A 22,669-nucleotide genomic window follows, 5' to 3' on the forward strand; every position below is an offset into this window, starting at 1 on the left:
TTGATTTTGCAGCCAAGCCCCAAGAAAGACATTACAGTGGAAATCTCTATATTCAGAAAATTTTCAAAGTCCACTCCCCACAGAAATTGATGGAGGTAAAAATTTTAATGAGAGGTTCGTAATTCTTATCTGATCCATTTGTGGCCTAAAGGGGACTATTAGGGCAGGTCTGAGCATATATAACCGGGAGCTCTTGGCCACCTCGGTATGCTCCGACCTAACTTTTTCTTGAGAAGTTGGTCCCAAGTTAGAAGCATGAAGTGGCTTGGGATCCTCGGGCTGGTGGCCCTCTCACAGTGCCTAGTCATGTAAGTACAGGGACTGTAAGTGACATCATCTCTGTTTCTGTGATTTTTCTTGTCCTCTTATTTTTCCACCCATCAGTGTTAGAAGGAAATATAATCATTCCCTGACAGGCTGGAAGCTCAGCTCACACATATTGATGAGTACCTTCCCATGGAAAAAAGTGTCTTAGGGTCGGCTTGCAGGGTTACACAACTCTGGGGGTGCCAGTCACATCATGACCTATGTGAAAGTGGCACTCCTTGGAATGGTTCAGTGCACAATCTCTGCAACTGTAAGCGAGGTCCTATGGGACAGCACTCCTCCTGCGATTGCTTCTGCATCTTCTCTCTGCTCTCTCTCCATGTCAGTGTGCATGTGTCTTTCTCTTCATCTCTTTCTCTCTCTCTTTTATGTCTTCCATCATATTGGATGTCTCTGTGCATGCAGAGCTCTCTGCGTTTCTGCTTCTTTGTTTGTTTGTTTGTTTTCTATTTTGACTCTTCCGTCCTTCTCTAGCCTCTTAATTCTTCTGATGTATTCCTCATCTCCTGGCTTCCTCTCTCACCCCTCTCTTCTGCTTGAGCCCTGCAGAAACATGAGGAAGGCTACCTCTAGGCTGTTTTACCTCTAACAAGCAGCGTGACCACTGCTTCATCACAAACTCCCTGCATTTCAAATTCCTCCCAGTAAAAGAAGATAATAATCCACATTCTACCTAATTCCCAGAGTTTCTTTGAAAAAGATACAGTAGGATGGCCATAGCAATGGTGTTGGCTGCCATTGTTGAGACTTCCTACATATCAGGTACCTCATATCCATCATCTCACTTAATAGCCACAACATCATATGTGGGGGATGGGGGTTATTACATTCCACTTTGTTACCAATGAGGATACTGAGACTCCAAAGGGTCATACGATTTACCCAAGATTACACAACAGAACCAGTATTCAAGCCAAGGTCTTGGCCAGGGTCTTTGCATGGCGTCCTGATAATAATATGACATTCATAAAAATGCTTGGGAGATGCGCAGGTTCATTACAGTCCAAGGTGTGACAGTCATACAGTAACACAGACAGCTGATTGCTGTCCCTGCTTTGTTTCCTTTTCCCAATGTTCGGTGAAAGAATCCCTCTAACGAAGATCAAGACCATGCGAGAAACCCTCAGGGAAGAAAACCAGCGGACTAATTTCCTGGAGGACAACACTGACCACAGGTCCCAGAATGCCAGTGATGACCCCAATATTTCTCTGCAACCCCTGAGGAACTACTGGGATGTGAGTGTGTTGGGAGGATGGCCCTCCATCGCGCACCCTGGTGCTTTGGCCTAGCACTGAGGTTCATCTGGAGGGGCCAGGCTGGATATGGGGTTTGGGGCTCCTGCAAGAAGCAGAAACACTGGGAAACAGGGACACTTTTCCCAAAGGTGAAGGCAAGTTTCATCCTGAGCTCTTGGTCTGTGTTGACTGTGCTCAGCAATGACCAGGTGGCAGGTAAACATCTATTTCTGTGCCAAAGATATGTGATTAGTGTGGGGGAGATTATTCTTTCTGAACCAAGTGAGCCATGGAATTACACATGAAAGGTGATCAAATGATAAAGGCAACTGCACATCAAGTTTCAAACCCCAGGCAGAAGAAAGTCAGGCTCCACAGATCCAAGGACACCAGAAAAAAGTTACTAAGCCCTATGGCCTGGGACACCATAAAAATCTGGCACTCTGGTTGTAGTTATTGATTTTAAACTAAGTCTCATATCTCCTTCAAGACATGAGGTGGATAGACCTAGAGTCTGTCATACAGAGTGAAGTAAGCCAGAAAGAGAAAAACAGATACTGTATGCTAATACATCTGTATGGAATTTGAAGAAATGGTACTGATGAGACCATTGACAGGCAAGAGTGGAGTTAGAGAAGTAGAGAATGGACTTGAGGACACGGGGCTGGGGTGAGGGGCAAAGGGGAAGTTGGAATGAGGTGAGAGAGTAGCATAGACATATTTACACTACCAGCTGTAAAATAGATAGCTAGTGGGAAGTTGCTGTATAACAAAAGGAGATCAACTTCATGGGAGATGTTTTTGAGGGCCAGGAGGGGGAGGGTGGGGGGGAGTCACGGGAGGCAGGGGATATGGGAATATGTGTGTAGATGCAGCTGATTCACTTTGGTGTACCTCAGAGACGGGTACAAGAGTGTAAAGCAAATATATTCCAATAAAGAGTTAAAAAAAAAAAAAAAGAGTCCATTCCCCAGCCTGAGTGATAGGCTAAGAGCAAATACATGTCCAATAAAAGGGCCAAGTGTGTGATATTGTTAGGACATGGTCTGAGTGTAGAGGAAGTGGCCTTTGGTGACCTAGAAGGGTCACATAGAGAAGGAAACACTCAAGCTGGGCCTTGAAGGGGAGACTGGAGAGCTTCTCAAATGAAGGCACTGGAACTTCCCTGGACATGCTGTGGTTCAGACTCTGCGCTAATTCTGTACTGACCTGGATTCGATCCCTCATCGGTTAACCGAGATTGGAAATGGACAGAAAAAAAAATCAAATGAAGGCACCGCTCTCAGCAGAGGCTGTGAGGTGTGGTGGTTTGACAGTGATTTCAGGAGACATGGGACAACTCGAGGAAGGCAGTACTCCTGGAATCAAGGGTGGCCAGGGCAGCCGGGCCTGCCTTCAACATTCATCCCCACACCCCCACCCCCCATAGCTGTGCTATGTTGGCAACATCACCATTGGAACACCCCCTCAGGGGTTCAGGGTCGTCTTTGACACTGGCTCATCTTTAATGTGGGTGCCCTCCATCAACTGCTCCAGTCTCTCCTGCCGTAAGTACCTGCCCCACCCCTCATGACCTCTCATCTATACTCCCCTCCCACATATTACTCCTTCCGTGGCACCTGAGGGACACTCGTCACTTGTGTCTGCAGGTACACAGAATCTCTTCAACCCTCAGTTGTCCACCACCTTCCAGCCCTCAGACTGGTTCTTTGACCTGGAGTACAGCGCTGGGAGGATTGTTGGAATTCTTGCCTATGACACCGTTCGGGTAACCAGGCCTGGTGCAGCTTCTAGAGACTAGAAGCTGAGTCAGGGCTGGCCCTGGGAGCAACTGCAGCTTAGAAAACAGCTGCAGGACCAACTGGGAGGGTCTTTCTTCCCCAAGGTCCCCTAGTGCCAGGCAGCCCTCCACACAGGGCATGTTCCTGAGGGTACAGTGCCCTGCTAACACACAGACTCCCAAATGGCTAACCCAGAGAGTGGATATGGGTGTGGATCTGTAGCTCCTTTGCCCATGAACAGCTCAAGGTTCATTTTTCTGGGAGCAGGGAGAGAGGGGAAAAAGCACCCACTTTTCTATTCTCAGACTGTGCTGGGCTTTTTCATGGTAATGACACGTTTAATTCTGCACCACGCCCACACAGCAGGTACTATGATCAGCTGCAATATACAGAGGAGGGAACTGAGGTTCAAAGAGCCAAGGTCTTGGAAATATCAGGCATTTAGTAAGTGGTGAAGCTGGGCTGGCCAGTGAGCATTCATGCAGGTGTGAATTATTTGGGGAGAAGATAAAACTGATGTTAGACCCCTGGGCTTAGCCAAAGACTTCAGGCTCATGGGCAGGGAAATCAGTGGACCACAGATGTGAGCGTGGCCTGATAAAAGGGTTTTCACTGAAGAGGGCCTTTGAGAGTCCAGTCAAATCTATGTCCTGCCTCCCATAAAGGCCTGAGTACTCTCCCTCTCTCTCTCAAACACACACACAACCTCAAAAGCATTTTCTCAGGCAGAATTGTTATAAGAACCCTGGCACCGACACTCTATATAGGGCTTTTGTTTTCCTGGGCAGATGCTGGATCCACAATGCATTGCATTGAGTTTGGTCCATTTCTGTCATCTGAGCATAGTGATGCCAAAGAGAAGACTACCTTGCTCTCTACTCATTTTACCCTCAAGTGCGAACCATTTGGTCCTGTCCTGAGTCTACATTTCCCTACTTGTATAGAAGGCATGAGGCCATTTAGACTCCCTTCAGATGGTGTGTGCAGGAGGAGTAGGTGTTGGTTAAAATCCATAGCCCTGCACAAATGGAACCCTAGTTCCTGTCCCAGCTTGGTCGAACCATCTGAAGTCCACCCAGAGCACAGCTAGGCCTCATATCTTCTCTGAGGTGCTAATGGCAGCTCCACCTCAGCCCAGTCCCAGCCCCATTTCCCAAACCTTTATGTGGGAACATTCTCATCTCCTACAGATCATGAACCTTGTTGACCTGGGCCAGGCATTTATCCTGAGCGAGATGCAGAGTGGAATGTTTCAAGCATTCTTTGATGGTGTCCTGGGCCTGGGCTATCCCAGCCTTGCTCCCAAAAGGATCATCCCTGTTTTCGACAACATGAAGAAACGAGGTGTCATTTCTCAGCCTGTCTTTGCCTTCTACTTGAGCACGTAAGTCTGCACTGGAGAAGCCCTCTCAAAATCAGCTGTAAGATGCTTCCAGATGCATCAAAAACTACAGACCTCTTGATCCAGAATTGTCCTTAGAGACTGCTTAGCCGAACATAACAATCGCCCTGGGCCACTTCTGGTCCCAGCCACTGGTTTCTCTAAATTAAGTTTTATTGAAGCAAAACCATACACACGGGCTCAAGGACAGCAGGTTGGTGCAGGGAGGTTGAAGGGAGAGTGAGAGAAATGGCAGGTGTCAGGCTACAGGTTGGAGGAAAAGGCAGCAGGATTTGCTGATGGATTTGACATGGAAGGAAAGAGAGGGATGTTGGGAATGTTTCTTCCTCACTAGTACTTCACCAGCTGCCCAGGAGCAGCTACTCAATTGGCAGGAGCCAGTGCACAATGAAAATCTGGGACCTCCTTTTCCAAAAGTAATAGGGATTTCAAGACAGGAATAACAGAGGCGCGGGACCCTGCTGAACATGGGGCCCCATGGATGGCACTGGTCTCAGGCCCATGAGGCCAACACTGGGTGAGCCTGAACCCATGGCCTTAGTGTCCCTATGCCTCAGCTTTTCTGAAACATGACAGGCTACACAAAGGGGAATAAAGAGCCCTCGCATACAGTATCCTCTGTGGGTATCTCTGAGCACTCTGAAAGTTGGAGGGGACCAGGCCCTCTTCAGAAGGGTGGGTGGTCAGATGTCGGCAAGGCTGCCTAGATTCAAATCTCTCCTCTGCCACTCATTAGTCGTTGGCCGACCATAATCAGGAACTCAAGCCCTCTGTGCTTCAGTTTCAACATCTGTAAAATGGGGACCTTAGTAGTGCCTCTGATGAGTGGATAACCATAGCCTTCAGACAGAGAGTGGCATTATTCTCCAACAAGGATTCCTCCCTCTTCCTTCTCTCCTCAGCAAGAAGGAGAATGGCAGTGTGGTGATGTTTGGCGGTGTGGATCACAGCTACCACAAAGGGCAGCTCAAGTGGATACCAGTGTCCCGAAACCACTACTGGCAGATAACCATGAACAGGTAAGCCTCTCCCTCTAAGGCCACACCTAGTGACGCTCCCACACAAGCACATGGACACATGCAGACACACACAAATGCACGATCAGACACACAGTCACACACAGACACATATATTCTAAGCACAAAGACACATCTAAACACACACATTGACACACATAAACACGCACATTGGCACATATGGGTACACACACAGGAACATAGACACACACACACACTCAGACACACATACAGACACAAACACACATAGACACACACATAGACATACAGACACACACAGACAGAAATCCAAGCAAACTCATAAACACACAGATAGACACACCACTCATGAGCTCATAATCACCCCTGACCTCCTGACTGTGGCCCTGATGAGGGTCCTGAACAGGGTCCTGAGAGGTGTGTGCAGCCTGGGGAGGACTGCACCCACTGGACAGTGAGGCAGGTGGCAGGCTTTGAGGACCCTAAAGTACAGGGAAAAGAGGATCAGGGAGAATTTCACCAGCCTGAACAGGATTGAGATAAGATGACCAACTCTCCAGGGCTACCCAGGTCAAGGGAGTTCTTAGAACACAAAGCTGCTAGTTTAAAGACAGGGGAAGTCCTAGTCAAACTGGGAAAACTGGTTTCATTAGGGAGAAGCTTCTCAGCAATGGAGAGGGGTTGGCTGAATTCTTGATCACTGAAAGCACTAAGAGCAAGAGACACTTCCCTACCCCTTGCCATCTACATTCACAACTCGGGAACACAGTGCGGTGGAGGCTGTGACAGAGAGAATTTGAAAACTGGGATCCCGGAGTGGCCTGAGAACAAGGGGCAATAACTGATGGGATTCTGTGTGATACTCTCAGACAGAAGCTTACGGGTCCTTTGGTGGCCCCTGATCTACCTCATGCATCGCCTGGCTGGGGGCCTCAGTTTCTGAGCCCTGTAAGGTGCCACGCTGGGAACCAACTTCATCCAGGGGAGCCTGTGTCTCCCTCCCCACCACTCTGAGCATCTGCAGCCCCAGAGAATCTCATCTTCACTGTGTGGTTTGACCCATTGCTGCTCAGACAGCAGATACAGGTCTCTGGTTATTCCTCATGCATTGTCTCACTCACTGACTTATTCATTGATTCACTCAGCAAAGATACACTGTGCATCCACTGGGTGCTGGGCACTCGAGGGAGGCACTGAGGATACAACTTGCCCTTACATCTAGTGAGGCAGACGTACATGAAGTGAGTCACACACATAATGGATTACCACTTCGGTACTTGCTACAAATGAAGAAGTGTCTTCAGAGAGAGTGCCCAAGACAGAAGGCTGATCTAGTCTTGGGGAAAGACTTCTCTGAAAAAGGGACATTTAAGCTAGAACCTGGGAGATGAGGAGAAATTAGCTACACAAAGAGGATGGGGGTCTTCTAGGAAGGGCAGCAAGCACATGCAAAAGCTCTGAGGCACAAAAAGGGCCCATTGCATTCAAGAGCTCAAAGGAAGTCAAAGAAGTTTATGTGACCAGAGCAAAGGGAAAGTGAGTCAAAGCATGAGCTGAAGGGCTGTTCTGGACACAGTCAGGAAGCAGGACAGTCATTGGGGGAGACTTCAGTGTGATCCTGATACCCACTTTGTCCAACTCTCTCTCAGCATCACCATGAACGGGGCAGTTGTTGGTTGTTGCCGTGGATACCAGGCCATTCTGGATACCGGGACTGCATTGCTGGTTGGCCCAACTAGACTGGTTACCACCCTCCATGAGCTCATCAATGCCATGCCTTTTGGTGAAGAGGTGAAGGGACGTGCCACAGGGTCACTCTGCGGCTCTCCACACTCCAAGGTTCGCCTGGGCCAACATCTCTCCTCTTTCTCTAACAGTACGTGGTTCCATGTAGCAACATCCAGAGCCTGCCTGCTATCATCTTCACCATCAATGGCCATGACTACCCAGTGCCCGCTGAAGGCTACATCTGGAAGGTGAGGGGCTAACCTTGGTGTCTGGTTCTCAAATCTGGGAATTGCAGGAACTCTTGGGCTTTGGTTGGGAGGAGAGTGTCCACTGTAGCCCAAGCCACAACATTGCAGATGCTGCTGAGTCCAAGTGGCTGGGCCAGTGCCTTCCACAAAACCAAGCACTTGAGTGTAAAGGGCAGTCTGGGATATCCATCATCCTGGAATAAATGGAGACACCTTCTGTGCCGGCATGGTGTGAGGCACAAGGAGAGGGGAACACTAAGGGCCTCTGCCTTCAAAGAGCTTCAGTTCCACCTGAACCCTCAGATGGATGAATACAGAAAGTGAGCTCTAGCCATCCTTGAAATACACCAAGTGACCAATGGCGTTGTCTGGGGACAAACTCTGTGTGTTGTCGCACCATCATGATTAACGTTCTCCCTTCCCATCTTGAAAGAGTCCTGATTGGATGATCAATTATATGGTTGTCCTAGTCCTAAGATACAACTTCCACTTGCTAAGCCTCCATGCCTCCTCTGTGAGCTGGGCTACCAGACCCCTCTGTGGGGAGGTTGGATGCTCACGTGTGTAAAGGGTGCACAGTGACTGCACAGTTAAGGAACAAGATTGAGCCTTAATGTCAGCTCCCTATGGAATTTGGAGGAGGCTGATGGGCTCAAAAAAATGCTTTGGGGAAGAGAGGGAATATCAGTAATATGAAACCCCCAGCCTCATGGAGGCATGAGGAGGCCTGCTTGGGTTGTGGCAAATCTACAGTGCACTCCATGCAAATAGCATCTCCCGGGGCTCTGCCAAGTGGTGCCAGGTCCAATCAGGGGTGATGAGGGCTACAGAAAAGGGGAGCACCAGGGTAAGTCACCCAACCCTGCCTGGAGTGGCCAGGGAGGGTACATGTTGATCCAGGAAGTCTTCCTAGAGAGGCTGAGCACAGCCTTGAGAACAGGTTGTGGGGAAGAGAGAGAAGAAACGGCATTCTCTGCAGAGAAAACAGTGAGCATGAGTCAGAAGGAAGTAACAGGGGAATTATGGGCCATTCTTGTTCTTTTTTTATTGTATTGAAATGTACTTTATTTACAATATTTTGGTAATATCTGCTGTACAGCAATGTGACTCAGTTGTGCATATATGTGTATATACTTTTTTTCTATTCTTTTTTTTCCTTTTCTTTTCCATTATGGTTTGCCACAGTATATTCAATACTGTGTTATACAGGAGGACCTTGTTGTTTATCCAGTCTCTATACAATAGCATGCATCTGCTAATTCCAAACTCCAAACCTTCCCTCTCCCACCGCCCTGCCTCAGGGCAACCACATGTCCTGGCCATTCTTGGTTTTGGAAGGGCACTCCACTTCTGCAGCTGCTGAGAGAGTAATTTGGTCCTTACTAAAGGAGGAAAATAAAACTGAGAAACTGGCAGCTATGAATGCTCCGGGGTTGGTAGGTAAGGGATGCGTGTGACAGGGGTGCTTTTCTGTCTTCCCCAGAGTCCTTACAGCACCTGTATCAGCCGGATTCAAGGGGGCTCAGAGACCTGGAAGCGGTCGGAGACCTGGGTCCTGGGTGATGTCTTCTTGAGGCTGTATTTCTCAGTTTATGATCGGGGAAACAACAGGGTTGGCCTGGCTCCTGCAGTGTAAATCCTGGGGCTGCTTCAGGAAACAATCAGGCCCCCTCCAAGCACACACTCACTCACACATAGGGCACTCCTGCCCAGGGATGGTGGTGGGCTGTGTTTGGTGCTCTGCAAAGCCCTATTCTCAGTAAAGAATAAAGGATTCCATTCCCAGTGGTGCTAATATGAATGAGTGCCTCTCTTTGGGTTGGGGAGATGTTTCATAATCTGGCAGGTTCTAGAACCTCGTCTGAACCACAAGGGAGAGGAGCCCAACTCCAACTGGCTTCAAGGAAAGGGGAGACTTACTGGAAGGATAGAGGCATTACAGGACACAAGAATCAGAGCAGATCCACACTTCACAGGGACTGGACCCAAGAAATGAGAAGCCGTCAGCTCACTCTCCTCTCCCTAACTCTTTCCCTTCTCTCAGTGGTGATTCTTTTAGCCTGACAGCTTTCTCCCCTCAGGCTTCTTCACCTATATCACCATGGCATCTAACCCATAAGGAAAGAAGCTCAGAAAACATGAGGTTCCAGGGAGGGCTCTGATTTGTCCACCTTAGATCATGTGTCCAGCCCTCGAGCATCCATCCTGACAGGCACATGGCGTACTATGATTGGCTTTACTTGGAAGGGGTAATAAAAACAGACTCTATTCTTCCCATCTCAGAGGAACTCTGGCAGTGGTCTTCTGCTTCAGGGTGGTCCTGGGTGTGGTCCTTCAAGCTGAGATGGTTCCCCTTGGTCCCATAACCCCAGTAACCAGCTATCTGCCACCCAAACAGTGGGTGTCCTTTGTAGCCCCACTTGCGAAGTGATGGCCTGTGTGGATCCCTAGCCAGCCCAACCCCTCCAGGGCCCAGCATGATCCTTCCTTTGGCCTCCAAGGTTGTTGAGGAAGATGCCACTCATGTAAAGGAGGACCCATGTTCACAAAGCCTTCAGCATTTCTGAGCTTCCTCCAAGGGCACATCAACAAAGTGTTGGTTCAAGACAGCATGGTTTGGCATAGCTAGAGTGGAAACATCACTTTTTACCAACTGGAAACCCTTGGCAGATGCCCAGCCTCGAGACAGCAAGGGTCATATGTGCAGAGGGACTGAAAGGAGAAAAGAGGTAGGGAAGAGTAAATAAGGTGGAAAACTCACCCCAATGCATCCATAGTATGGTCCTTTACTCAGGCAAGACAAACATGAGTGAAAGCTTCCTCTCCATATCTTCCTCATATTCAGTAGAAATTGACTGAGCACCTACAATGCATCAGGTGCTGTGGGGCTGTGTTAGGAATCCACCCCTGGTTCATGGAGACACAAAAATTGACAACCCCCAATGGGGGGGGGCAGATGGAGATAACAACAGAGGTGTGGGTAGGAGGTCAGAGGGGTGAGGATCTACCTTCTCAGGGAGGCATGGAATGCCTTGGGTAGTGCGAGAGTGGGGTCATTGACTTTCAACTTGCAACCTCACTTTGAAACACACCCGTAAGCCCAGAAGTTCCCACATGTGTGCAGATCCACTGTATAACCAGGGTGACGTGCGCCTGGTCCCTTTAGGATGGCACTGGATAGTGATTGGCTTGATGAGAGTCAAAGATGACTGGTTGCCGAACTCATAAAGGGGGAAAAGGTGAGAGCAGAACTGCTTTTTGTTTTTTTTTGTTTTTGTTTTTTTGTTTGTTTTTGTTTTTTGTTTGTTTTGTTTTTTTGTGAAAAGCAAATATAATGGTCTGGGCTTAATGGAGGTTTAATGGAACAGTGTGTCAAACTCATTTTCCAAGTGGTCTTCATGGATCCATAAATAAAGTCTCTCTGTTTTGAGAAACCATCAACAAGAATAATAATAATAGCTCAGGTTAATTGCATAGGCCATTTCCCTGTGTCTCCACAAGCCCCTGCAGGTTATCAACCCCACTGTACAAATGAAGGAAATCTCTTCTAATATTCTGGCCCCACCACTGGTGACAGACACATAGTTGGCCCTCAATAAATACATGTTGAATAAATGAATGGATGAATTGGTAGATACCCTCACAGGAACACAGTGCAGCAAAAATGTTGGGAGATATTGAGCATCAGCAGGGCTTACTGCCGTAATATCAACCAGAGAAAGTGAGGCTTTTCTTCCCTAGATGAGACTAAAGCCTGGGCTAGAGCTGTGTCTCTTAATGAGCCCAATATTATTCAGGCTCTATATTTGCAGCCTGTGCTACAAACATGAGGATAAATGGTCATCTTCATAATTTTTTTTGGCTGCACAACACATAATGTGAGATTTTATTTCCCTGATAGGCATCAAATCCACATCCCCTGCATTTAAAGCATGCAGTCTTAAACACTGAACCACCAGTGAAGTCCCAATCTCTGATCTTGAAAGCAGCAATCTGGCACCACTTTCCACTTTTATTCTTTACGCACTGCACACCACAGAGATTTATAGCCACTGCTGGGAAGGAAGGTAGAAAAAACAGGAAAAATATAGATCTTATCCACTTCTAGGAAGAGTATCAATTGGTACAATCTTTTCTGGAGGTGACTTGTTCTTAAAGTTTGTATAGTCTTGTTCCAGCAATTTTTCTCCTGAAGTATATGCTAAAGTGATGATCAGAAGCATCCAAGAACTTACATAAGCAAGGATGTAGTCCTCGCAGTCTTTTACAAAAAGGAAAATCTGTGACATCCCAAGACCCACTAAACATAAATTGACCACAGCATAGATGGGCCGACATGCAGTCAACTACCATGCTATTGTGTTTTAAGAGAGTATTTAGTGTTATGAGAAATCTCTCCAAAAAGACATGGAGAGAAAAGAGCAGGATGCTTTTGTATTGTATATATTGCATGATCCCAGGTTTGCAAAGCACACGGAAGACAGTGCAGCACACTCACCAAGCATGTACAGCCTAGAGCTTTTCTGCCTGGGTTCACATCCCACCTCTGAAGCCTATCAGTCATATGACCTTCATAAGTTCATTTCTGGACAGTGGTTTCCTATTCTGTAAATTTGGGAGAAGGATAGTTCCTCCCTCACTTATCATCAAGAAAATGCAAATCAAATGACTATAAGATACCTTCTCACATCCATTAGCATGGTTGTTAACAAAAAACAAACTATACCAAGTGTTGACGAGGATGTGGAACCCTGTATACTGTTGGTGTGGATGTAAAATGTGTAGCTTCTGGAGAACCTAGTGGAAGTTTTTCAGAAAAGTCAAAAATAGAATCCCTATTTGATCCAGCAATTCCATTTCTGGGTATTTATTCCAAAAAGTGGAAATCATGGTCTCAACGGGATATTTGTCCTGTCATGTACATTGTAGCATCGTCTGCAATAGCCAAGAGGTAGCAACTTAGATTGATCAACAGCTAAATGGATAAAGAAAATGTGGTACAGACATACAATGGAATATTATTAGGACATTAAAAAAAACTATTAATTTATTTGGCTGTGCCATCACTTACATGGGGCACGAGTGATCTTCTGTTCCAGCATGCGGGAACTTTAGTGGTGGCATGTGATGTGAACTATTAGTGGTGGTATGTAGGATCGAGTGCCCTGACTGGGCATCAAAAAGAGGTCCCTGCATTGGGAGGGCATAGTCTTCTCCATTGTGCCACCAGGGAAGTCCAAGTCATGGCAGTTTTTGTATTTAATTTGTGTCAGTTCATTTGATGTGATGCTAAAATTGAGACCTTGCACCTCAGATTGGGATTTGAACCCTGATAACCAGGACTCAAACCCAACCAAAAACCCTGGTTGAGATATGAATTCACATGGTTTGAACACAAAACCAGCCAAAACTCAGACTGGGGCTCAAACCCATGCAGCTGGAACTCAAACCCAGCCAAAACTCTGACAGAGACTTGAACCCAGGCTGCCAAGACTGGAACCCAGCAAAACCCAAAGTCTTCCAACTGAGATCACACACCACATTTCAGAAGCTAAGGAAGCTCAGGTTCTTCATGCTTCATTGCAGAAAGAATTCAGTGAGAGACACACAAATAGGTAAAAGTGAATTTATTTAGAGGGAAGCACACTCCACAGACAGACTGTGGGCCATCTCAGAAGGTGAGAAATGTACCAGTGATGTGGTTGTCAGTTTTTATGGGGGTGAGTAATTTCATAGGCTAATAATCGGGAAGTGTATTCCAGCTATTTCAAGAAGGGGAGGAGATTTCTGGGAATTGGGCCACTGCCCCCTTTTTATCCTGATGGCTGTATTATGAGTCTCAAGGTCTAGTGGAAGTTGAGTTTTCCACCATCTTGGGCCCATTTGGTTCTACTCAGTTTATGTCATGTCCTCGGGCTATGTCATTCTTTCAAAGGTTGTGCCCTGTCCCCTTCCCTCCTGTTTCATTCCCCTGTAAGAGACTTTACTCACATATTCTTATGGGAAGCAGAAGGGCAATGATCCACCTTCTGTAACTGCTTCAAGGCTAAGTGGGGGGGGGGGGGGCACCCTGCTTGTCAGGGAGTAAAATTCTTTGAAGGCTTGATCTAGTGGCCCCTGGGGCAGGAAACTTCCTTGTATTAAGTCAGTGTAGGCTGGAATCTCCACATAGCCATGGTGTTGGTGTGGAAGTGTTGTAATTGCTTCCATAGTTTTTCTAAGAAACTCCTTGATGATGAAGCACTTTTTGTAACAGCTTCAGAGTATAAAAAAACTTTATAAAAGATAGAAGACTTAAAAGGCATGGTTAAACATCTCATTACAGTATAATCAATAAACTTGGTTACATTAACCAGAGTTACAAATAATTGCTTTTCTCTTAAAATAGCAAATAATCTTATTTAATATTTCTCTTTAAAATACCTCATTGGTCTCATTTCTGGTTCAAGATGGTGGAATAGAAGGACATGCGCTCAATCCCTCTCACAAGAGCACTGGAATCACAAGTAGCTGCTGAACCATCATCGACAGGTGGACACTGGAACATACCAAGAAATACACCCCACAACTAGGGACAAGAGAGAAGCCACAGTGTGACAATGGGAGGGGAGCTATTGCAATAAAATTAAATCTCATAACCACTGGTTGGTTGACTCACAAACTTGAGAACAGTTATACCACAGATGTCCACCCACTGGAGTGAGGATTCTGAGCTCTCCATCAGGATACCCAACCTGGGGATCTGGCAACAGGAGGAGATATCCCCAGAGAATCAGACGTAGACTGTCAGCAGGGTTTGCTTGCAGGATATCCACATGACTGGGGTAAATAGAGACTCCACTCTTGGAGGTCACACAAAAAGTAATGTGTCCACCAGGATCCAGGGGGAATGAGCAGTGACTCCATAGGAGACGGAATGAGACCTATCTGCTTGTGTTGGAGGGTCACCTGCAGTGGTGAGGGCAGTTGGGGCTCTGGTCAGGGCTGAGGATGCTGGCAGTGGGGCTACTGGGGAGGATTCATTTGCATGAGTTCTCTTGGAGTCTGCCCTTAGCCCCACCAAAGAGCCTGTAATGTCAAGTGCTCAGCTGCCTCAGCCCAAACAAACAACAGGGTGGGAATTCAGCCCCACCCATTAGCAGGCAAGTGGATTAAAGTTTTACTGGGCTCTACCCACCAAAGCAACACCAAGCCCAACTCACAACCAGTTGTTCCCATCAGGACATATGCACAAGCCTGTTAGATAGCGTCATCCACTAGAAGGCAAACAGCAGTATCAAGAAGAACTAAAATCCTGCAGCCAGCAGCATGAAAACCACAGCCACAGAATGACAGAGAAAATGAAACGGAAGACGACTTTCTACCAGAGGAAGGAACAAGATAAACTGCCAGAACAACAACGAAATGAAGTGGAGAGAGGCAACCTGCCAGAAAAAGAATTCACAATAATGAGAGTGAAGATAATACTGGACTTCGACAAAAGAGTGGATGCAAAGATTGAAAAGATGCAAGAAAAGTTTAACAAAGACCTAGAAGAAGTAAAGAACAAAGAAACAGAGATAAACAATACAATGAGTGAAATGAAAGATATACTCGAAGGAACTAGTAGCAGAATAACTGAGGCAGAAGTAAGGATAACTGACCTGGAAGACAGAATGGTGGAAATCACTGATGCAGAAAAGAATAAAGACAAAAGAATGAAAAGAAATTAAGACAGCCTAACAGACCTCTGCAACAACATGGAACACAACAACATTCACGTTATAGGGGTCCCAGAAGAAGAGAGAGAGCAAAAGGACCCGAGAACATATTTGAAGAGTGTATACATGAAAACTTCCCTAACATGGGAAAGGAAATAGGCACCCAAGACCAGGAAACACAAAGAATCTCAGGCAGGAGAAAGCCAAGGAGAAACACACCAAGACACATAGTCGTCAAATGGAGAAAAATTAAAGACAAAGAAAAATTATTGAAAGCAACAAGGGAAAAATGACAAATCACATAGCAGGGAACTCCCACAACATTAAGGTTAACAGCTCATTTCTCAGCAGGAACTCTACAAGCCAGAAGGGAGAGACACAATATATTTAAATTGATGAAAGGGAAATGCCTACAACCAAGAATACTCTACACAGCAAGGATCTCATTCAGACTAGCTGGAGACATCAACAGATTTACCAAGAAGCAAAAGTTAAGAGAATTCAGCACCATCAAACCAGCCCTACACCAAATGCTAAAGGGTTTTCTCTAAGTGGGAAATACAAGAGAGCAAAAGCACCTACAAACACAAACCCAAAACACTTAAGAAAATGGCAATAGGAATATACATATTGATGATTACCTTGAATGCAAACAAACTAAATGAACCAAACAAAAGACATAGACTGGCTGAATGGATCCAAAAAAAGACCCATATATATGCTATCTACAAGAGACCCATTTCAGACATAGGGACACATACAGACCAAAAGTGAGGAGATAGAAAAAGCAATTCCATGCAAATGGAAATCAAAAGAAACCTGGAGTAGCAAGACTCATATTACATAAAATACACTTGCCAATAAAGAATGCTGCAAGAGACAAGAAATGACACTGCATAAAGATGAAAGGATCAATCCAGAAATAGGGGAGAACAATTGTAAATATATATGCACCAAATTTAGCAACATCTGAATACACAAGGCAAAGGCTAATAAGTATAAAAAGAAGAAATTGACAGTAACACAAAAGTTTCGGGGGACTTTAGCACCCCACTTACACCAATGGTCAGATCATCCAGCCAGATAATTGATAAGGAAACACAATCTTTATATGGCTCAATAGACCAGACAGATTTAATTGATGTTTATATGATATTCCACCTGAAACCAGCATATTATACTTCTTCTCAAGTGTACATGGAATATTCCCCACGATAGATCACATGTTTGGTCACAAATCAAGCCTTGAAAAAGTTAAGAAAATTAAAATTGTATCAAGCATCTTTTCTGAACACGAGGCTATGAGATTAGAAATTAAATACAACAACAACAACAAAAAACAACAACTGTAAAAACACAAACACATGGAAGCTAAACAATACACTACTGAATACCCAAGAGATCACTGAAGTAATTGAAGAGGAAATCAAAAAATACCTAGGGACAAATGACAATGAAAACACAACAATCCCAAAACCATGGGATGCAGTAAAAGCAGTTCTAAGAGGGAAGATTATAGCAAAGATTCCTACCTCAAAACACAAGAAAAATCCCAAATAAACAATATAAGTTTACACCTAAATAAACTAGAGAAAAAGAACAAACAAAACCCGAAGTTAACAAAAGGAACAAAATCATAAATATCAGAGCAGAAATAAATGAAATAGAAAGAAAACAATAGCAAAGAGCAACAAAACTAAAAGTTGGTTCTTTGAGAAGATAAACAAATTGATTAACCTTTAGCCAGACTCATCAAGAAAAAGAATAGGATTCAAATTAATAAAATAAAAAATGAAACAGGAGAAGTTACAATGGACACCACGGAAATAAAAAGCATCACAAGAGACTACTACAAGCAATTATCTGCCAATAAAATGGACAACGTGGAAGACATGGACAAATTCTTAGAAAGATATAACCTTCCCAGAGTAAACTAGGAAGAAATAGAAAATATGAACAGATAATGACAAGTAATGAAATTGAAATCATGATTAAAAATCTTCCAACAATCAAAAGTCCAGGACCAGATGCCTTCACAGGTGAATTCTATCAAACATTGAGAGAAAAGCTAACAGCCATCCTTCTCAAACACTCCCAAAAGTTGCAGAGGAATGAACACTCTAAAACTCATTCTAGGAGGCCAGAATCACCCTGATTGAAAAACCAGACAAAGATACTACAAAAGAAGAAAATTAAAGACCAATATCAAATAAGAATTTAGGTGCAAATATCCCCAGAAAATACTAGCAAATGGAATTCAAAAACACATTAAAAAGATCATACACCATGAGCAAGTGGTATGTATCCCAGGTATGCAAGGATTCTTCAATACACACAAATCAATCATTGTGATAAACCATATTAACAAATGGAAGATTGAAAGCCATGTGATCCACTCAACAGATGCACAATAAGCTTTTGACAAAATTCTACACTGATGTATGATTAAAAACTCCCGAAAAAGTGAGTATAGAGGGAAATATTTCAACATAATAAAAGCCATATACAACAAACCCACAGCAAACATCATTCTCAATGGTGAAAAACTGAAATCATTCCTTTTAAGATCAGGAAGCTGACAAGGGTGTGCCACTCTTGCCACTACTATTCAACATAGTGTTGTAAGTCCTTGCCACAGCAAACAGAGAAGAAAAAAAAGTGAAATCTAAATTGGAAAAGAAGTAAAACTTACTGTTTGCAGAGGATATGATACTGTATGTAGAAAATCCTATAGATGCCACCAGAAAACTATTTAAGCTAATCAATGAATTTGTTCAAGTTTTGGAATACAAAATTAACAGACAGATCTCTTGCATTCCTGTCTACTAACAACAAAAGATGAGCAAGAGAAATTGAGGAAAAAATCCCATTCACCATTACAACGAAAAGAATAAAATATCTAGGAATAAACCTAAATATGGAGGTAAAGGACCTGTGCACAGAAAAGTATACCACAGATGAAAGAGATCAAAAATGACACAAACAGATGGAGAGATACATTATGTTCTTGGATTGGAAGAATCAACATTGTGAAAATGATTATACTACTCAAAGAAATCTACACATTCAATTCAATCCCTGTCAAATTACCAATGGCATTTCTAAGAACTAGAACAGAAAATCCTAAAATTTATACGGAGACACAAAAGACCCAGGATAGCCAAAGTGATCCTGAGGAAAAATAAAAAAAGAGAGAACTGGAGGAACCAGACTCCCTGATTTCAGAGTGTACTACAAAGCTACACTAACGAAGACTATAGGGTTCTGGCAGGAGAATATAAATATAGATCAATGGAATAGGAGATACACTATGTTTAGAAAGCTCAGAGATAAACTATGTTCAACTAATCTATGACAAAGCAGGCGAGGATATACAATGGAGAAAAGACAGCCTCCTTAGTAAGTGGTGCTGGGAAAGCTGGACAGCTATATTTCAAAGGATGAAATTAAAACACTCCTTGACACCATATCCTAAAATAAACTCCAAATGGATTAAATAGTTAAATGTAAGGGCGGACACTATAAAACTCCTGGAGGAAAATATAGGAAGAACACTCTTTGACATTAAACACAGCAAGATTTTTTTGACCCACCTCCTAGAGTAATGGAAATAAAGCCAAAAATAAGCAAGTGGGAACTAATGAAACAAATTCTTTGCACAGCAAAGGAAACTATAAGCAAGACTAAAAAATGACCCCCGGAATGGGAGAACATATTTGCAAATGAATCAAAAATCAAAGGATTAATCCCCAAAGCATAGAAATAGTCCATACATCTCAATGTCAAAGAAACAAAGAATCCAACCAAAAAATGGCAGAAGGCTTAAACAGGCATTTTTCTAAAGAAGACATACAGATGGCCAAGAGGCACATGAAAAGCTGCACAACCTCACTAATTATTAGAGAAATGCAAACCAAAACTACAGGGAAGTATCACCTCACACCAATTAGAATGGGCATCAACAGAAAATCTACAAACAATAAATGCTGGAGAGGATATGAAGAAAAGGGTACCCTCTTGCACTATTTGTGGGAATGTAAATTGATACAGGCACCATGGAAACCAGTATGGAGGTTCCTTAAAACACTAAAGATAGAATTACTACATGGCACAGCAATCCCACTCCTGGGCATATACTCAGAGAAAACCATAATTCAGCAGACCCATGCACTCCAATGTTCTTTGCAGCAGTATTTATAATACCCACATCATGGAAGCAATCTAAATGTCCATCAACAGATGAATGGATAAGGAAGATGTGGTACATGTATATATTGGTATATTACTCAGCCATAAAAAGGAATGATATTGGAACACTTGTAGAGACATGGGTGGAACTAAAGACTGTCATAAGGAGTGAAGTAAGTCAGAAAGAGAAAAACTGATGTTGTATATTAAAGCATATGTACACAGTGTTGAAAAATGGTACAGATCAACTGGTTTGCAAGGCAGAAATAGAGACACAGATATGCAGAGCAAACATATGGACTCTAAGGGGGAAAAGTGGGATGGGGGTTGAGGTGAGATAAACTGGGAAATTTGGATCGCCATATATATGTGTCTAATAAGCAAAAAATATCAAGTGTACACTTTAAATATATGCAGTTTATCATATGTCAATTATATCTAAATATAGTTTCTTAAAAAGTAAAGATACTTCATGGGCCCTCTAAAGTACTCCTTAGGTAGCTGGAAATCAAAAGAAACTCAAATAAAATGTTCTATTTGGGAAAACTGACAAACAGTTTTAAAACACCTGGTCAGATAAGATCATAGGTCACTGTGAGACAGTACTTACTCCTTAGCCAAAGTTACAAAAGATCTCAAAAGCAAATACAGATCACTTAAAGGCAAAGACATTCATGCTATCTGTTATTAAAAGCAGCATTTTAAGAAAACATTGGACTGTGGAATGAAATTCAAATGTTGCCCAGCCCACTCCGAACAAAATCCACTTACCCAACTAAAGTTACTCCATTTTTAGAAAATCCTGATCAAGCAGAACTCTTTTTCAGTATTTTTTTTTCTCATTCCTCCAACCTTCTTTTACTGAAAACATACAGCTTACTTCCCTTTAAAGGTTTTTTTTTTCTTCCACATTGAGTTACTTTTCTTATTGACAAATTTATAACAAATTAAAGTTTAGTTTGACCTCTAGTAAATGTAAGCATAACAGAAGTATAATACTCAATATGGATGACCCTAAAGACACGTCTATATAAAACAAACCATCAAGTTCATGCCACCTTCAGTACCAGACATCAGTTTAGTACTGAAAACTTTCCAAATGCCATGGACCTGAAATTCATTCTGTCCAGAAGATTTACCATTTCTGAGTATTTATATAAGCAGTTGATTTCCTTTAGGTCAATTCAAATTATTTTACTGATTAACCTTGGCCATAGCATACATGTACGATACACACTTAGGTACATATGAACGCACATACACAGACAAACACTGAGGCCTCATAGTTCCCATTTCAAAATTTCAGTCGTGGGTCAGGTATGTCAACTGCAATTGGCCCAGGTCATTGGAACTTGCCATCAACCTCTAGAATGATTAAGTCATGTCATGCTGCACCTGCTGGTTTTCACAATCACCCTGAAAGGAGGTCAAGTTTCAGAGCTGAAATGAGGCACTGTGTGCTCTGAAAAAAACTGGCAGAACAGGTCTTCAGATAGTCAGGTATTTTCAGGGGCTGATTGTAGGAGCCTGATTCTTGTATCTCCTCATATCTAGAAAAACACTACAATCCTTCATGGGGACAATTTCTCCTCATGACTAGCAGAAACCTTCTGCTCAAAAATATGTGCTCAATGGCATGTACTCCCCCTTCACCAAAATCACATATCTACTGACCTTCCCCCTGCTGGTTTGGAGCACTTTCTTAAAGCTATCTGGGATGCTGTTGTCCATGGCCACACTCCTCATTTTGCCCCCAAATAAAACTTAAGTCACGACTCTCAAGTTGTGCATTTTTTCAAGTTGACACGTACAGCAGAAATCCCGAAGGTTACAAGAGATTGCATAAAAATGGGCTTTTGGTAGATGGAACAAATCAAGGTCACCTATCTAGATGGCTAAACCCTTTTTCCTAGTGTTTATAGAAAAGAAAGTTAGGATTTCTCTTTATCCTTGACAAGTCAAGTTTTAAAGTACTTCACCTTCCTTTTTTAAATTTGCATTTTAAAGGTTGGCAGACATAGGACTTCCTGAGAACCCAAAGAGGAGATTTGTATCTCAAAGGTATAGGCAAGTTCCTCTCTATTTCACTTTGTTGCTCCTTGTTTAATACATGCAAGATTCTGAGGATAAATAGGGAAGGTTTGGGAAGTGGTCAAAGAATCGGAGGGCTTTGGATTACTTTTGGAGCCACAACTCAAGACCTGTAAAGACTACATTTGGAAAACAAGGACAGTTTTGATTTCTTTTCCAAAGAATTAGATTGTTACCCATTTGTCTGTGTTGGAAAGTTCTATTTTTCTCATTTAGCTTAGGGGAGACTGCCACCATTGAAAATTCCTTTCAGGCACTAAACATCAGCTAGGGTAGGTTTAGTCAGACAAGTGGCCTCCTCTTTTGGTAATCCATTTACAAATATTTTTGAGGATCTTAGCTAGATTTAAGAAATCTGTACCTTATGTTTAGACACTATATAACCCTTTATACTTACTAGTCACTGGCTGGATATCTTTGGCCAAGCCCCAAACCTTGATATTCCACATTCCAGGGGGGTTACAAAGGCTTCTATTTCAGCTTCAGATTTTATCTGTTCCTTTTTGCCTTTTGTTAGGGCCATTTGGTGATGAGGGTTTTCCCTTGTTCTTCAAAAAACAACTGGCCCCTAATTTAGTTAATACATCTCTTCCCATTAAAGGAGTGGGACAGTCAGGCACAAAGAGAAAGGAATGTAAAAACAGCTGGCCACTGATCTTGCAAAACAGGGGTTCCAGAAAAGTGTGCCCCCGTCTTCTCTGACAACCGCATTACTTTTGCCTTATGACTGCTAAGGGTTCCCCTCCTTTGGGTTAAGAACAAAAACATTGCACCAGTGTCTATGAGAAATTGCATCAAGTGGACCACCGTATCATTGACCACCTGAGGCTCTACATTACTTTGTAGATGGTATGCCTTTGCAGAGCCACTCTTGGCCTGGCATCCCTACGGTCTTATGATTGCAAAAGCACCAATGGTTGAGAGTCTCACATCACTCTCTCACCTGGGCCATTCTGTCTTCCAATGCTCTTGC

At 43.6% G+C, this 22,669-nt stretch overlaps 1 protein-coding gene across 1 annotated transcript; it reads left to right on the plus strand.

Moving 5' to 3' along the window:
- The first annotated feature begins 240 nt into the window (after positions 1–240).
- LOC130848934 (pregnancy-associated glycoprotein 2-like) lies at positions 241–9,353 on the plus strand. The gene is made up of 9 exons (XM_057727371.1): positions 241–308; positions 1,413–1,563; positions 2,993–3,110; positions 3,213–3,331; positions 4,535–4,728; positions 5,649–5,765; positions 7,391–7,532; positions 7,619–7,717; positions 9,201–9,353. Exons 1-9 carry the CDS (start codon positions 256–258, stop codon positions 9,351–9,353), a joined length of 1,146 nt encoding a protein of 381 aa, XP_057583354.1. The 5' UTR covers positions 241–255.
- The last annotated feature ends 13,316 nt before the right edge of the window (positions 9,354–22,669 follow it).

Source organism: Hippopotamus amphibius, chromosome 3, assembly GCF_030028045.1.
Source record: "Hippopotamus amphibius kiboko isolate mHipAmp2 chromosome 3, mHipAmp2.hap2, whole genome shotgun sequence".
Taxonomy (NCBI): Eukaryota; Metazoa; Chordata; class Mammalia; order Artiodactyla; family Hippopotamidae; genus Hippopotamus; species Hippopotamus amphibius.

Coding starts and splice junctions, on each gene's coding strand:
- LOC130848934 (XM_057727371.1), top strand. CDS start 256: ATGAAGTGGCTTGGGATCCTCGGGCTGGTGGCCCTCTCACAGTGCCTA. Junction 1,564..2,992: donor CCCTGAGGAACTACTGGGAT/GTGAGTGTGTTG, acceptor CACCCCCCATAG/CTGTGCTATGTTGGCAACAT. Junction 7,533..7,618: donor CCATGCCTTTTGGTGAAGAG/GTGAAGGGACGT, acceptor TTTCTCTAACAG/TACGTGGTTCCATGTAGCAA.